The sequence below is a fragment of the Dysidea avara genome, chromosome 4, assembly GCF_963678975.1.
Source record: "Dysidea avara chromosome 4, odDysAvar1.4, whole genome shotgun sequence".
NCBI classification, from domain to species: Eukaryota; Metazoa; Porifera; class Demospongiae; order Dictyoceratida; family Dysideidae; genus Dysidea; species Dysidea avara.
Window position 1 is genome coordinate 37,681,152 of NC_089275.1, and position 18,495 is coordinate 37,699,646.

General features: G+C 37.5%; 3 protein-coding genes across 3 annotated transcripts; 1 reads left to right on the top strand and 2 right to left on the bottom strand.

Moving 5' to 3' along the window:
• Positions 1–67: 67 nt before the first annotated feature.
• On the top strand, positions 68–4,318 carry LOC136253421 (uncharacterized protein C6orf163-like). Its single transcript, XM_066046093.1, has 3 exons — positions 68–195; positions 1,817–1,932; positions 3,477–4,318. Exons 1-3 carry the CDS (start codon positions 114–116, stop codon positions 4,131–4,133), a joined length of 855 nt encoding a protein of 284 aa, XP_065902165.1. The 5' UTR covers positions 68–113; the 3' UTR covers positions 4,134–4,318.
• A 788-nt stretch (positions 4,319–5,106) lies between these two features.
• On the bottom strand, positions 5,107–7,221 carry LOC136253834 (uncharacterized). Its single transcript, XM_066046492.1, has 2 exons — positions 6,350–7,221; positions 5,107–6,272 (listed from the first exon to the last, which is right to left on the bottom strand). The coding sequence occupies exons 1-2, from the start codon at positions 7,042–7,044 to the stop codon at positions 5,267–5,269; spliced, it is 1,701 nt and encodes a 566-aa protein (XP_065902564.1). The 5' UTR covers positions 7,045–7,221; the 3' UTR covers positions 5,107–5,266.
• Positions 7,222–10,363: 3,142 nt separating this feature from the next.
• Positions 10,364–18,157, bottom strand: LOC136253422 (uncharacterized). The gene is made up of 7 exons (XM_066046094.1): positions 17,873–18,157; positions 16,028–16,117; positions 15,251–15,431; positions 15,078–15,188; positions 12,161–12,229; positions 11,442–11,483; positions 10,364–10,891 (listed from the first exon to the last, which is right to left on the bottom strand). The coding sequence occupies exons 1-7, from the start codon at positions 18,127–18,129 to the stop codon at positions 10,493–10,495; spliced, it is 1,149 nt and encodes a 382-aa protein (XP_065902166.1). The 5' UTR covers positions 18,130–18,157; the 3' UTR covers positions 10,364–10,492.
• Between the last annotated feature and the right edge of the window lie 338 nt (positions 18,158–18,495).

Here is an 18,495-nt window from a genome sequence, read left to right on the forward strand (position 1 = left end):
TGGTGGTCAAAACCAGATCAAACGGTTACCAGGCTACTGAAAAATGTATTTTGTAATTCGATACATTGTTTTTGTTTAACACGTGTAACCTTAGTCGCTAAGTAACGGACGCCATGAATCTCGATAGCGTCAAGTTGGAAGCAAACGACCCCTTAATTTACCGCAGACTTGCAGCTACTCATGTTGATATTTTAAGTGAGTTCCTGTGAGTTGTGTTTTGTGAAGCTCATACCTGCCTGGAATTTGAAAGACGAGGCCGCGCCCACTTTAGAGATTAGTCTTTCTAAAAAATATGAAGACAGTTAAGACACTGAGAGAAGTGTTTGGAGGTGTTATTTTGATATATCAATACTGTCTCTCGTAGAACATTTCCTGTACAATTCAACGTGTACTTGTAAAATGCCACTTGTGCGGGTAGTATGTTACTAGTTTCCACAGAAAAGCATACCAAACAATAGTCAACAAACCTTAAAATAAATGTAAACCTTCCCCCAGTAGTGGTGTACAAGGTTTCTCTAGTGATGGTAGTAATTAAAAAGCAAACAAGCAGTGTTCTTGTGTGCATCTGTTTGTTATAGTGGAACTAAGTGAAAACCAGTCAGTGTAATTTGACTGTAGCACTCTGTCTGGCTTTTCCTATGGTGTTCTGCTAATTTTAGTTTGTGGTAAACTTCATAATAAGATAATTAGGTCAGTGTAAGCAGAAGCCAAATCTTAATTGAGAACATGTGGTCACCAATTGTATTTATCAACTTATCTCACTAAGACCCACGAGAAGCCATGATGCCTGTAAACTCAGTATCTTGACCTATACGAGAAAAACTTACTGCAGATCAGTGTGACATGATCTCCAGACAGATTTCATTGTAAGGAAAGTGCCTTGCAGCCTGGTCCCTTCTGCATTCTACCTACTCTTACTATATATAATATTGCTCCTGCTAATATATCAGGGAGAAGAGTACTATATTTCAATTTGTTGGTTTTTTTGTTAGCACGGCACTTAATACAGATGGTTTATAAATAGTTAGTACTGGCCCAATTGTTTATAGTTTCACTATCAACCATTGTGTGATGATATTTAAGCAGAATGTACTGAATAATAGTGGCAGTGTTTGTGGAACATATCTCAGTAAGATTTTCTTCCTTACAATACATGTGCAATAAAGTGGCTATCTATCTAGACTATAATTATGTAGTTGAATAACTTTTGTACTCGTTTAAAAAAACCTCACTGTGTCTTAGATGTTACATCGCAGATGGTGAAAATATCTGAAGGGGTGGCCACATTATTATTTATCAAAGCCTCATCTTAAAGATCACGTTAGTAGTACAATTTTTTTAGACAATCGAAAACAAGGTTGCGGTGTACAGTGTATTAGTGCAATTTCTTTCAATATTAGTTTCTCATGTAAACTGGATAGCATGAGATGAAAGTTCTTTCACACTGTCAGTTAAAGTGTGATAAACCAGTACCAACCTGGTTAGTGGAAAATTTAAGCTTTACTTTAATACATCCTAATAGAACATATGCTGCCTCCAATCGTATAATTGAACGTACCACTAACATCTCACCTATTACTTAAATCATAAAAATATCTTAAATGTTAACATACTTCTCCTCTGTATTTGTGGTGTTAAATGATGCACATTCAGATATATGTGAAGGTATTGAGTTCTCTCAAATATCCATTCACAGGTTTAAAAAAATTGTTAGGGACTTACACTGTAACCTGTGTAGAGGGTCCAGTAGCAGAGCTGTCCAAACATTGCTAAGGATTGTTAAAACTGCATTGTTGCATTGCTTATCATTTCACAGGCATAGGTGCTAATGTAGAGAAGAAATGCAAAGAAATTGTAGAGGAAGAGAGACAGAAAACAATCCGTTCTACAGAAGAAGTGATACGGAGAGAAGAGGAGTCCAAAAGGCTAGAAGTATGTGTATGACTTTGTTTATATGCATTTGCACTGATTTGTCTGTTGTGTAGTCAGTGTGTGTGCATGCGTGCGTGTGTGTGAGTGCGTGTGCACACATGCAGGCATGTGTGTGTGTTATTTTTCACATATAGTGTACATGCAGACATGTGTGTGTTATGTTTTACATGTAAGGTTTAGGTGGGACTTTGAGTGCCTGCACCTTCACTTGTGAGACAACAGTATATAGCCTCCTGTAGGCAGCACAGGTGCCCCAGGACTGGCTGAAGGCTTTGCCTATTTGCTTTATATGTGCGTGTGTAATGTAGTGTGTGTTGTTAATGTATGTGTGAACAAGTTGGAGATATGAGTTAGTTAATGTAAGTTAGATTCACAATTTCCTGTTTAGTTACTCTAATAGAAACACACATGAATGCTCTAATTGAACAGTCACCTTTTTGCAAGTCAGCAACATTCTTTGATCGCAGTAGATGTGTGTTTGTGCATGCATGTTTTTATGCAAGTACACAACATACTACATACAAACGCACAAGACAAAGCCTTTAACTGGTTGATAGTTGATACATGGTCAGCCACCCAGTGAAACACCAAACTCTGTACTACTCATGTTCAGGTGCTACGAATCAGAGCTATCATATATTCCTGCTACTATGTACATGTCTCATGGGTGAAGATGTGGGCACCTGAAGTCCCACTGTCATATGTGAGACACGGACAGTTCAGTATGTATTTTTGCATCTCCAGGTCCCCCTTAATACAGCTGAGTAGGCTGTTCTCTCATTTTACCAGGTTCCCATTGAAACAATTGGCTAGACTGGAGCAAATAAAAACACACACATGCATGCACACATTGAACACGCATGCACCTAGCTTCTGCGTGTGTGTGTGTGTGTGTGTGCGTGTGTGTGTGTGTGTGTGTGTGTGTGTGTGTGTGTGTGTGTGTGTGTGTGTGTGTGTGTGTGTGTGTGTGTGTGTGTGTGCGTGCATGCCCATGTTGTGTAAACATGCATTCCCCAAAAGTTCTTTGCAGGTGTAAGGGTTAACTGGCTGCCTGCTTTTCAGAAGTATAATAGTAACTGAACGGTTGGTTTTGACGGCAAGATGTCTAGGTTACAGTACTTAGACCCTTGTGTTTCCGAAATCAGAAATGACTGTTCTTTTAGAGTATTTTGAGTATAAGTGTAGAGTATTTCAACAGAACTCTGTATATAAATGTATGGGCATCAGTTATCCAAACAATTCACTTATCTGAACACTTTTACCATTGCCTGAGATACACTGGAGTTCAGATAACCGAGTATGTGAACAACTTAATGGTTCAATGGCTGATTCTCACTGTATAGGATACCACAATTATACATCTTCCTTGATAACTAAGACTTCACTTCTTGTACAGTGATATATGCATGCATACTTTTAGTTTTTCAACAGATGCTAATAAAATGCTATTTAACTAGTGATTAAAAGAATTATTGCTTGTACAATAAACATTTACTGTCTGGTTGGGTATTAGTGATTTTAAATGTGACATCTTATAATTACAGGCTTTGAGTAAAGCAGCTGACGAAGCACAGAGACAGAAAGAATTACTACTAGAAGAAGCAACAAAGGAGAGATTGCTAGCTATTGTTGAGGCCAATGCTGTACTAACTGCCGAGCTGAAACAACAAGAAGAGCTCAACATTAAACTTGTGCGAGGAGCTGAAGACAAGAGGCTACAACAGGCACTCAAAGATGCCTCAATCGAAGCATCAAAAAGACAAGATGAAGCTGTAGCTTTAGCTCGAGCAGAAGAACAAGAGTCGGCAAGAAAGGAGGCTGAGAGAGTTGCTCAAATTACAGAAGACAGAAGAATTGAAGCTTCACTACAAGCTGAAGAGGAACAGCGAAAAGCTTTAGAAAACCAAGAGCAACAATTGAGCGAAAAACATGTTGCAGAAATGAAAGCCAAAGAGCAAGAATTACAGCAAACTCATGCCAATGAAATGGACAAACTAAAACAAGATTATGATACGCTGTTGAGCCAGCTGAATTCCAAGTTACAAGAAGAGCAAGGTATTAATAGTCGCCTGACTGCTGATCTTCAGCAAATGACTTTAGAAAAAGAAGACTGGGAGAAGAAATATCAAAACCTAAAGGTGGAGTTTTCACATTTCATTGACCAGTTTCCTGGGTTTAGAGGTGAATTTATTTTAAAGTAACATCAACAATATGTCGCTGTTTTCTATCCCATGTATTCGATATAATTGTTTATAAGTTTATATGAGTATTATGTGAGCATTAACTGTAGTGCTGCACTGTGACTTGTACAAGGTTATTTATATTGGGAGCACAGCTGCATTCAATTTTTTAATTTGGTGCAATGTGTTAATAAGTACGTACATACCTTAAGTTTGTACAGTTTTAGTGTACTTTGAGTATAATCTGATCAGGCCATTCTTGTAGTGTACACATTATAGCTAGTATTGTGGCAAAAATTAATTTAAGTGCATATACAGTACCAAGGTCCAGGGAGGGATGGCTCAACATGTTGAAGGGTTAATGAACCACTAGAACAGGAGTCTAACTAATTTCTGCCACATAGTGACGGTCATTACTTTTGTAGTGACTTCACAATACTTTCTTGTAGTGAACATCACAATAATAATTATAGCGATTTTCACTACCTAAAATAGTAAAAATTGTGGCAATGACCTTCACTACTGTTTTTACTGTGTGCACTTAATACTTTAGGCACCTATAACATAATTGGCTGATGTCAGTAGCAAACAATGATTATTCACTGTCCCACTATGGACCTGCAAGAAGCGTTGGAAGCAGAAACTGCACATCAACCATTGGCAATCATCAGCAGATAAATGTTTAAATAGTAGCTTACGAACAAACATTGTAACAAGATAATATACATTTGTGTCAAGAGAGATGCAACTCATAATGGGGATTCCCTCTGTTGGTGTCAGCATGTTGGCCCATCACGAGCAACGCTCTTTTAAAGATGATTGCCAATCTCAGCAGAAATAAGAAGTCTAAGATACAGGCTGACTTTAGTGAAGTAACTAACTTTTTGCAAGGACACAGAATGGTCAGCACTTTCCCATAACTCTTGCATATTTCATTTCATTTACAATAAAGGCTTTTTGATCCTACCACACGCACAGGCACCACACTCGCGCACATGGTAAATGCTAATGAACATCACTAAAGAACAATGAACAACACCACTGAAACTTTCCCACATTCTTACTACAAAATATTATCTGTCCATATTTACTAAAATAACACTAGTCCACATACAAGTTCATAATAATGAAAAGTTACATGTTTCTTTGCAAGTTTATTTCTTAGGTTCAAGGGTTTCTCCTAGGTGCATAGCCAAAGCCACCATTACACCAGTTGGACTCCAGGATGATGCAGTTGGGAATAGTGATCCTCCAGTGATGTACACATTCTCCACTCCTTTGGGACGATAGTCTAAACCAACTGGTGCCTCCTTATCATTATCACCTCCCATCCACATTGTAGATGCTTCATGGGCAGTGGCAGGTTGACGAATCATTTCTGCAGTTGGCCTGGTCTTCTTCCAGCTACCAGAATTCCCTTCAGGGTGCCAGTACTCGATATGACTTGGTTGTGATGCTATCTCCTGTTCAATTACTTGGAAAGATGCAACATCCATAACGTCCCATAATTCCTCATCAGTTTTGTTTGTTAAACTCTGTAAGGTAGCATTGGTGGTGACATCATTGCCGTCATTCAGTCTGAACCAGTTCTCCTTGTTGTGGTGATCTAACTCCCCAAATGTACTGCATACTATGATCACATGCTCCGTAGAACTGGATCGTTGATCAGAACCAGGGAACGAAACTATGTCAGGATAAAACTGGAAAGCATCTTTAGCATTCTTGACTGGATTAGTGTCACTCATGGCCACCACCTGTATGTGAAACTGGTGTTTAGATTTCTTGTCAACTCCTGCCAAATATATTGCAGCCATTTCTAAATCACCGAATTCTGAGTTGTGATCAAGGACACTACGTGGTATTCGAGCAGTGAAAGTAGTATAAAAGTGACATGTGTAACGCTCTCCAATATTAACAAGCTGCGGAAACTGGTTCTTTGGAAATGAGTTAAGCATCAGAGTGGTAGGAGGTAGTGTACCCATTGCTAGTACTAGTTTAGCACTGCCAAGCTTTAAGCAACCCTGGCTGGTTTCTAGGGCAGTAACCTTTTTACCATTGTGCTGGACTTTCTTCACGGTACAGTTAATGCGTACCTTTAAAGGTGCTTTATCAGCAGAGCTTCTTTTTGTTAGGATGAGATCAAGAGCTTTTCTGGAACTGCATGCTTCTCAAAACTTTGGTATCTAATAAACAAAAAACTGGCAAGTACATTATGTCAAATAATGTAATTTCCTTACCTTTGACCTTTGCATTTGGCAGCCAGTGGCCCTGGAATTACTTTTGTTATAGTGTCAATTTTATCTGATGCTTTGACTAGTGCAAGCTGAAGTCTTTCCTGAAGTTTTCCATACACAGGTTTTGCAGACTGGTTTGTCACAAAGAGTTCATCTGCAGCAACAACATTCATCAGCTCTCTGACTTCACCAAAGTACTTATGTACAGTGTCGATGATTTCAGGAGGCCAGTGTTCCATCTCGTCATCAGCAGGCTCAGGAGTCCACCCACTCCACAACAATGAACGACCACCAAGAAAATTTGTCATTCCATATTGCCATTTAATGTACTTTCCTTGGTGAGTTCTCTCCGATATACTCCAGGGAAAACTAAATGCTGCTCCTAATGTGTGTAGGTATGCTGGGGCTAAGTTTTGTAAATGGCTGGTATAGAAACACTGTCCTTGTTCTAACACAAGGATCTTTGCTTTTGGATTATTTTCTGCCACTTTAGTGATGAAGCCCAATGCACAGAAAGACGATCCAATGACAACATAGTCAAAATCTCCAGTTTGGCAAAGTTCTCCCCACTCTTCATCACCAACAAAGAACATTTGTGTCATCACATCTTGTGGTGTAATGTTCTGCTTGCCAGGTACAGGGTACCCATTCTGGGGTGTTGTAGAGCCCATCATACCTATTAACATACAACAACACATAACATTTGAATCTATTATACACCAACTGCTTATTATTATACTGTAAATTTATATGTTAAAGTAGGAATAGGGATCACTGAAAAAACAACAACATGTGGATTGCTGGTATAATCAACATGGTCATCAAGTACATTTCCATTTGGTTCCACATGGGGTACTTTGAGATAATAAGTCATTCTCTAGAGTTCCCCCATGGATACATATACATGAAATTGACAAGGAGAAAACATCCTGACCGCCTGGCAGACTCCTGCAAGCGTTTGAGTGTTAATCGGATGGAAGCGGGTTCGAGGCTGCCCAGGTCCAATCATGGATTTTTTCTCCTTTTTCCACCTTTTCAAACTTTAAGTAACAACTGTAAAACAGGCTGTAGGACCAGGTGTCCTACAGACCTTCAGCACTTGTTCTGTAAAGCCTTAATAAATAAATAAATAAAAAGTTGCTAAATCCACGTATCCCTATTTTGACTGCGCGTATTTTGCAAGAGACTAGCGACTGAGCCAAAATAGGGATTTGTGAGTTTGTTGAAGGGATTGCTGCAATCCCTTCTTGTTTCATGGGTTTTTTTCAGCAATCCTTTCTCCTTATTATTAATATATTTAAAAATGTATAGTTTATGAAAAAAATACATTTATGGATTAACTTTAACTTGTTAGACACCATGGTACTATTGATTGGAAGCATATACAAGATGCTACATAAACACTGATACAAGACGCAGACTATGTAGTTGTTTACACCATAAATAATGTTTTAACACCCACACAAACAATTTTAACATTGTATTTACCAAGACCAAGAGTTCATAATATATATCAAACAGTGCGGTTGTAATGTTTAGTAGGGTTCCCCCCTAAAGTGATGCGCACCACTAAAAAGCAGTGTCTAAAACCATCATGGAAATATCATACTCGTCGAAAATCACCTTTATGGATAGCCTTATTCCATTCAGCATCAATTACAGCATTAAAAACAAGAAAATACTTTCAGGCATCCGGACACAGAATTTTAAAAAATTTTCCAAAACTCCAAATTTCGTCCAACTGACTGCCTGCCTGACCAAAGTTGCAAGGATAGAGGCCAAACGAAGCAGCACACGGCCACCATTAATTTTTATGCCACAACAACAAACTCACTGGTTGACTGGTACCTTTTGGCATATATACCGCAGTATTACATACAATTCATGCTTCATGGATAGATATTTGAGAGCATAAAGTAGAAATGTCACGAAAGAACTACAACTACAGCTAGAGCATGAGTTGGTCAACTGCTCATTGTCTTTCCAAGTAAAGATGTCTCCATGATGATTGTACAGAAGGGTTTGTTGTGAGCAAGGGTGATATGGGAGTGTTATTGTTATGATTACACATCATACGTAGTTTTGGTGTATTTGTTTAATTAGTGATGTCATTAGCTGAACATAATATCGATTGAATACGTGCCTAACAATGTTTCTAACAACCAAATCAACTCCAGCTCTTGGCATTTCTCACTGAACTACAATCGTTCCTTCATGAGTTTAGACTGCTTCGTAGGAATTTCTTGCTAGGCCATTCACGAATAGGGCTATCTTGAGTGTCGTGAGTGTGGAATGGTGCTAACAATTCTAGCACGTTTATGGCTGCTCATACATCACAAAACAACATCTTATCATTGTGTCATTACTTCACGATATACCCTTCTACAGGGGTATGTGAGGATAGGATACTCTCTTCAGTACTACATAATGACTCTTGATAGTACATAATACACTCAATCTGCCTGGTTTTATCGGCTCCGCCTCCTGCATGCTCATCACGTGACTGGTCATGCTGCATCTGAAAAGGTGAAGCTGATGAAAACAGCTGAGTGTCTTACATGAAGGTTTACCTTTACTGTTTACACGATTTTCACCGCGGTTATCACTGTTTAATACGCAGACGGTCACAACTTCTGTAGTTGGAGATGTGTAGTAGTACTAGTACTTAAAGGAGTAATCTCAGGTCCGCAGGATCTTGAGTGCTGAGGATGTTGTAGCTCGCTCTTGACAGTAACTTACAGCACTAAGTTTTTGCAGGAAATAAGTGAAAAATTATTCTATTAGCGCTTATAATAGAAATAGAGTAGCTATATAGGCGTTAGAGCCAGAATCCCTAACAACGCACAGGCTGAGCCGGCTGACTCTGACATTTCTTGTTTCCATTGCTAGTACGGTGATCTCTAAATCTGCATAATTCATAGCTGGCTATTATAGTGGCTAAATGTACCCATAGGATGGTGCTGCAGGATGTGGAGGATTCTTAAGTGTTAGTACATATACGGTAAAGTAGAATATTTAACTCAGGCTGTTCTATTAAAGTACTTGTTCATACTGGTCGTATACACTGGGTATTCTATGTATTGGTGACCCTGCATTTCTACCACTATGAGTTGTTGTGATAGCCCAGGCGCTGAGCTCGAATATCCCAAAATTATAGTTATAGCTGCAGCATCATTGTAATCAGGCCTGCAAAAACAGGATCACATGTGTGCACAAGCTATACATGCACAGCAGGTCATATCATGCATGTACTGTAATATTTTTGGAAAGTCATGATCAGTTGCTTGTTTAATTAGTGCAGGATATTGCAAGCATGGTCATAGCACGATGGCATAGCCATAATTAAATGTTCTGAGTGATAAAAAGTTTTTGAGAAGTTGTGCAAAATATAATATGCGCATGTGCCTATAACTTTTCCTATTATTTTTGTATCTGTGTGTTATACTCCTTGATGGAGTCCTACACAGTAATAAATAAATTATTATTATATCATTATCAGAACTGTACAGTGGCCAGCACTGAAGGCATGACAGAAACTTCTTCAAACTTGTACTGTAGCCTTTGGATTACCTAACCTAATAAACTGAAAATGGAGTCTATAATATATGTAGCACTATAGCTATATCTCAATAATCTGACATCCTCGCTAATCCAACACAATTTTCTTGTCCCAATGAGCATTGAATTATTATAGTAGAGGTTTCACTGTACATCACACAACTCATCATGTAGCTATTGTGGATATTTTTATTCAATTGCTTCACAAATGCCTCACAAACTAAAATTAGCTCTTCAATCCCTTAATTCACATGCAGTCACTGTCGTAGTACTGCTAATATTAATATATAGCACTACAATGTTTTTGAAATTCTGCAGCCACCAATTAAGATATGCATATATCACCTTACATATAATACTCACGTTTCTTGAATATCATTTTTATCGCTAACCTTCTCTGTAAAAGTATGTTTAATGTATAAGATTTTAATTTGAGACATCGAGTCAGATCTCACATGCATATCAAATGAATGAAATAAAATTGTTTATAGTACAGTAAGTATAATTGTGTACAAAGTACTGCTTAAAACACATACTATAAATTTGTTAATATAATATACATCTCTCAGTTTGTTATCTGTATGGTGTTTAGTCCTGTTTCATTTGGTCCTTCATATCTCCATACCTCACTATTATCACAAGTGCATCCACTAGCCAAAGTATCTGCAGTGCAGTGTAGATGCCAACTGCTACAACTTCAGATGGTGTTATATTCTGAACTAGTTCATATTTTGTTATTCCAATCTGAGTCCCGTAGAAAACGTACAACATTGAAACTAATACTATTCTGACAGAGAAGCTTATTAAAGCCATTCCAGCGAACACGATATAACATGGACACAGGTGTAAGCAACAAGATACTATAGACTTGAAGATTGCGATGACACTGTTACAGCGTGACACCATATATTTTAAGCAGGAGATAGAATATTTGCAACAATAGGATAAGTATGTCCAGCACTTTGCCAAGTATCTGTTCTTGCAAAGCTGCAGTATAAAGGATACCATACAATAATCATAATACTGTGCAAAAATATGTTATGTAGCATATGATGAAATATAAAAATTAATGAAAAAATTAAAGTAGAGTTTTATCATAACAATCATCTTTTGACTGTTACATGAATCATGTGAATTTCTTATATAGCATTCCATTTAAATAAAAATATGACCTTTAACAGGGCATGTGGGCACAAAATACACCCTGTCAAACAACGAGACATTTCTCAGTACTTACACTTTTAATTTGTATTATAAAGCCAATTAAATTTTAATGTAGGCCTGAAACTTGCATGACCATAGAATGATTAAGTTAACAGTTATGAGTCATGTAACTTTGAAAAATTAGGTAAATTTAATGTGCTCACATGCCCTGTTTTCACAGGCCCGGTCACTATAATATAGCACATTTGTGATATTTGAATTTCTGGAATTCTCAAAGAAATATCATATAATTCACTATGCAAGAAACCATAGAGAATTAAAATTTTTGTGCAGTAAACATACCAATTACACGCAGGGCTTCCCAGTCACTCACTTTCTTAGACAATCGTTTTCTAGCAGATAACTGTCTTCTTCTCTGTGAATGATAGATAGTGTAAGTTATAATTACTGAAAGCAACCTATAATATATGTATATTCAAAGCAGGGGGTAGTCAAGATTTTCAAAGGTGGTTTGTATGTAGAATTGATAATGAGTCATAGGTTTGGGGGCTTTGAGGCACACCCTATAGTCGGTTCACATTCATTCTTAACCCCCGCCAAAAACTCTTAATATCAAAGAGGTACACTTCCAATGGTTTTGTATTTGTTGTAAACTTGTTTGTGTGCCTGAATCATCTGTACTGAATAAACGGCATATATTTAAAGTTATGAGTTCTTGCCTGTATCGAAGTGCATGCTTTTTTGATAAACATTTCTAGTGTTTAAAGGACTTCACAGCAATAGTAAATGTTTGGGCAGCTGACCCATGTAACAAGAGTTATTACAAAGAAACAAGGGCTCAGATGAAAGCGAACCGACTATAGTAATATGGCTTGAAACTAGTCAGTAACCTTGATCATGGACATCTAGTTTAATGATATCCAAATTATCCAACTGACAACTCAAGATTTAGCAACTAAAATTAATTTGGAGTGTTCTGAATCATGCTCTACAATTTATATTACTACTTATTACTCCATTTTAGAGAACGTACTATCTGTTGTCTATATTATGATGATGTGTGTGTACTTTCTACAGTGCATCTTTACAAACCTTTACTGCAACCTGTAGTGGTTTTACTGGTATATTTGCAGCATTTGACACAGGCTTTGCCTTTCTTACCTTTAAAAACATTGTATGCATAATTAATCCACCATTACATAACTATAAATACATTAGTTTACTGTAATTTTATCACATGGCTTGCATATAAGACACAATAAAAATAATTATAACAAAAAGGATAAAATTAATTGCTGCACAATTTGTGTGTTAATAAAAATTCTGACTTCTCTTCAAAGTTTTTAATCACCACTGTACTTCAATTAAATGCGTTAATCACACACACACACACACACACACACACACACGTACGCGCGCACATACACACATACGCGTGCGCATACACACGTACGTGCGTGCACGCACACAGACACACACTGCACCCACACGCATATGCTAATCTGATATAATTTTAAAATGAAATAAGATTCCAGTGATAAAAAAGTAGTGGAACAAGACATGATGGTAGCTATTAGGAAAAATCCCTTGGCATGTATGATGAATGCTGTAAGCATGTTTACATATGCCACCGCTGTAAACATGTCAAGCGTGTTATTTGGCATGTTTTCACAATGCCAAAGTAGGGATTTTCCCACATTGTAAGGATTTTTCCTCATACAGTAGCTACCATCATCTCTTGTTATACTACTTTTTATTGCTGGAACCCTACCTCATTTTTAAATCAACATTTTTTAGTTTATAGGAAAGAGCATACTTAAAGTACATACTGATTAATTTGCCCTTAGTATCAAAACGCAGCCAGACACTGTGGCTACACTCATGGAAAATTTCAGCGAATTAGATGCCATAATCAAAAAGTTATGAAGCTTCAAAAATGGGTACCATTTTGTGTGTGAAAAAGTATCTTTTCGCAATTCCGGTCATATTAGAGAGATTGAGGTACTCTAATACAGCAGTCACAATCACACAAAAGGAGTCAAGTGTTACATGGAATGTAATTTTCACAAATCCGGTCACCTATACTAGTACTACATAGTAGATTGAGCTATGGGGCATGGTACAATAATACCTGGCACTGCCTGGCAGCTAGGTAGCTACAGTATAACTCAAGGAAAATGCATTTCTTTCTTTCTGTTAGCCTAAGCATGAGATTAAACGTTCATAACACATGAATATTTATTAGATTCATTGGTATGTAAATTAATCTTTACAAACTGTTTATCTGTGCCAAAGTTTAAGGCAATTGAGTTACCTGTTTGTGTTTTATAACAATTTTTGCAGAGTGTACAAAAAAGGAAGAAGTAAAATGTTGGTCACGTCATTGGCTTTCTTAACCACATGACACACTATTGTGTCTCTTGATGTCCGTTGTACATAAAAAAAATTTCAATACATATGTTGTTACCAAATTTTTGATAATCGTCTATCTATGCACACACCAGTGAAGTTTACTTTTTACCATGAATGGATAGCCACACCAACACACTACACATTCACACCACAGCCATGTCACTGATTTTCCCTGGCTGCTTTTCACAAGTAGATTTCTAGAGACATGTGCCAGCCACTGGGAATGATCTGACACCTTGAAATGTTACTGGCCAGCTAAAACTCAAGGGTAGAGACATGGACAGTTGCCCAGATGTTTTCTAAGTAACTTTCTTTCATTTTCAGTGGCACAGGTGGTCTTGAAAGCCCATTATTAAGGCTGGAGATACCACATGACCTACTTGACCATTTTCTGTTAATATAACAATTGCTCACCCACCACCCCCACCACTACCCATGGTGATATGCTTGTGGTACAGATACCATTGTGAAAAAAGATCTATGAAAACCTGGGGAATAGTCAGGGGATTTCTGAGGTTTCCAGAAATTGGTCAAGTGTATCAAAGCAGTTAAAAAATATTTTAAATTGATTTGCAAAGGAATGAGACATTCAATCGAGATACTCTAATAGAGCAGTCAATCACTATAATAAAGCAGTCACAGTATACGTATGTAGCCTATAGTTTATCACTGTTAAATATATGGTTAGTGGAGGGCGGTTATTTTCAGCTTTTTTTGGTCTTCACCAAAAGTCTATAGCTAAGCTCCTGATCAGAAACCAGTTACCAAAAATGCTGGAGCTGCTTATGATAGTGATGCATATTTTGAATCTTTATAATCTACATAGCCAAATGTATGCTCTGGCGAAGTTCCAGTCTTGTATGCCAATAACTTTTAGAATTACGTAGTAACAACAGAAAGATCAATTTGTATAGCAAGTATAGGGAAAACAAACTACTGGTGTTTACAACAAAAATGTTTGTAACTTACTAACACAATAATAAACAGAGTTACAACTTGCATCAATGTGTTTGCTATGAATTGGGGAGTCTATTGCTGGGTATGTTTTCCTTGTATTACCTTTCTTCACTACATACAGAGATGAAATTGGTGAAGAAAGATCAGTTGCCTATGATCGCTTTGACATGACATAAACAAATTCCCATAACTCATGTACTATCCATTGGTCTACTGCAACAAAACAAAGATTTTCTAACTCCTCTCGAGTAGGCGATCGAATAAGGTGATATCCAGGTTTTTATTGTTAGACCAAAGAAATAGCATTTGAAAAACTACAGAGTTTTAAAAGAAATATGCAAATATTTCAGCCATTACAATCAATGATTTATACTGTAAATTTAGTCTTGCACCGTTATGCTAGTTTTTCGCAGATGTGGTCACCAATAGCTAGCTTGCTATGGATTATTATGAGATAAACATTACAGATAGCTGCATTCACACAGAACATTTCAAACTCATTGCTTTTGATCTACTGGATTGAAATGCTTAAAATTGCATACATATCTCACAATCTATTGGCGTGTGTAGATCAACGGTTTTCCCAAATTAGGTCACATAATTTATGTATTATACTAACAGACACACATGTAGTACTTACCAACTGTTCAATGATGACAGCAGACAAACATGCTGAACTTAATTCTTGAGATAGTATAACACAACCAATTGACATGTGTAAATAAGCATCAGCATCAGAACTCAACATCATCTATAGTGTGTATACAAGTGTTTTGGTGTAGTGTACAGCAAAACAGTACAGTAGTGACTTACGATAGTAACGCGCTGAACAAGATATTGATACATCATGTATCGTTTTAACAATAGTCTTCTCCATATGACACTAAATGACACTGAAGATGTTTCATCAACAAATATTATATCCTTCCAATAGAACATACTAACAACAAAGTACCAGAACAGGAATGGATGTAGTGTCACAAAGTAAGAAGACCTACAAAATTACAAGTCTGTGTATATAACCATACAAGTGGAGTTTGTGAACTCATTAACAACACATCAAAGCCTGTCTATTTTAAATAACTACCTAGGTTAAACTTGCCTATGACCTTGATTTTATTGGGATGTAACTTTGTACACAAATTTGCCTATTTGTAATTTGGAAAGAAATGTGTCTGTGATCTTATTATAAAGTGACCTGATTACAGAGGTTTCAATGCAGAGCATTCAAATGTAAACAAGATAACCAATAACATTCATGTCCACTACTGTGCAAACATGGTGCAAACTACAAACACAATTAGAACTACAAACACACACACACACACACACACACACACACACACACACACACACACACACACACACACACACACACACACACACACACACATAGTCTCCTCTGACAGCTATGTGAAATAGCTATTGTCACCCAGCAGACCAGCACTGGGGTGCCTCTGCACTACTTAGACACAAGAGTCATGTGCAGGCAAATCCTTTGGGGAGAGACTAGTAACCTACAGGAGGACTGTCCATGTCTCATGGGGGAGAGATAAATCTGGTCATGTACGTGGACAGCACAAATGATACCTTGGGTGAACATCATCAGTATGATATGTTTCAGAAATCACTCCAATAGCAACAGCACTGTGAATGATGGCATGTACTAACATGAACATCCTGGTGAAGAAAAAAAGCAAGGGATCAACACTGAAGAACAACATGTACTAATCACAGTGGTCCCTCAATTATCTGAACTGGTTGGGCCCTAGGTGTGTTCAGATAATGGAAAAGTTCGGATAATCAAAGCCCATTCATTTATATGCAGAGCGTTGCTCAATTACTCTAATAGAACGCACACCTTATATAAAATACTCTAATAGAGCAGTCATTGCTACAGTTCGGATAACTGAAAGTTCGGTTAATCAATGGCTGGATAATCGAGGGACCACTGTAAGTATCTGCAGCAGTAGGATATAAAGCATGTTAGCGTTTCTTTTATGATTAAAGTTTTACAGTGACCGGCAATGAAGATTAGGCAGCAACTTATGCTGTAGAGAGCAACTTGTACTACAGCATTTGAATTACCTAACCTAATAAACAGAAAAGATTAGCTATACTAACAATAACAGTGAAACAGAAATGGAGACTTTAAGATTACTTAACCTAGCTATAACAATAGTAAGGTGAAACAGAAAATGATTTTCCACATATTTAAATGATTGCAACTCATGTACAACATTAAAACAAGTAATTTAAAAGTTGCAATGTACAGTGAGGAAATTGAACAAGTGAAAATGCTGTAACTGTAACTTGTTGGTAAACAAACATCATCAGGTAATTTTGATGGTGATGTACAAATAGCTATAGTTATGCAGAGTAGAAGTGGATCCCTGTGTAGGCCTCAGTCACAGATCAATAGACTAATACAGAAAATATCTACTTGAAATACATAATGGAAGTCTGTACAAAATAGATAGCTTACCCTATATGGCTCTGGCTATGCTATGGGAGAATGGCAGGAGAGTTATATTATTATTATGGACAACATCTCAAATAAGCTCCTTCAAAAAAAATTTATAGCACTGGTTGTGATATGAATAAAATCTTTGTTGTTTACATTAATTCCCCAAGTTTTGCTATAGTGATACACTTCTAGAAACTGTTTATAGAAGTTTTTGTGGCATTGATATATATACAGCATTATATACAGCCTGTACCTTGGACTGTGCCACATCTGTTGTGTTTTGCTGTCGGGTTAAAAGTTAAAATGTTGACGATTTTTTTTGCTGAATCGAAGACTGCATTCAGCCTATAGGGAATGCTATACATAGCTAGGCTCCCCATTGAGAAAATCATGTGTGTGCTTGTGCACTTTTGCCCACCTGAGAAAAATGTTTTAATTAAGCAGTAGCCAGCGCGCGAGCACTTTACTAAACCTTGTAGTAAACTTACAGCCTAGTCAGTGAAGAAATCCTGGAAGTGAGCAAGAAATTGTAAACATAAGATTAGGCCACTCCAAATAAATTCTGTTTCCAAATAATGGCTTGAAAAAGCTGCCAACCTTATAATGAAATAGTGGAAATGGACTGCCTACCCGCATGCAAATATGTCTGAGTCCAGGACAGGAAACGGAGAATTTATTTGGCCCGCCTGACAAATGTTGGGCGTACAGCGCTAGCATGATCAGAGACCACTGAGAATCACGACTCAGTAAGGTGTGAGAGTTGAATGGCCTCTGCAATTTAAAGAGTTAACACCAATTATAAAATTCAATATTGGGGGATGGCATTTAGTGGGCACCGGCCTGGTTTTTCAGTAGCACAACATCAACACCTCTCTTCGATTCGTGATGGTGTGGACGAATAACATGTGTTATCAGTGCCTTGGCTTATTCAACAGTGAGCACATAATAGCGTACATTATGGTTTTTACCGTTCTTTAAGTTGCTCAAGCTTCAGATATGCTTCAATAAATTGGTTTTCATCCACTCCTTGTCCATAGCGGTAGCCCCTAATTACCGGTCCAGCTCCTGCGTCACGTTCACCCTGAGGTTCACCCTTGTCAGCCCCAGTGGTGTTGGCCATCTTTTCAATAAGCACATAGACGAGGATATAGAAGACAGCACCAACAATAGATAAAGGAGACAACATGGAAGGCAGCATTTCCTGGAAGACCATTTTATTCAGCATCCAAGAAAACCGGATATGCTACCTTAGTTGTCAGGATATTTACGTAATACTGTATGTCTGGACAGTGACCTTTTAATAACTTAAAACACTGTTTCCTAGAAAAAACCATCCTTTACCACTTGTGACCTATTCTGTGATGATCATGAGAGAGAGGGTCTATACCAGAGAAGAACTGCATGTCAATAGCTATTATGTTTTTACCATGGAACTTAATGTCAAATGGTAGAAAAGTCATTTAATGGGGTACCATGGATTTTCATGGCCTATGAAATGTCAGAATTTCATGCCAGAATTTCATGCCAATGCAGAGATTTCATGGGTGCGATATCCATGAAATGTTGGGGATTTCATAGCAATTTTCATAGT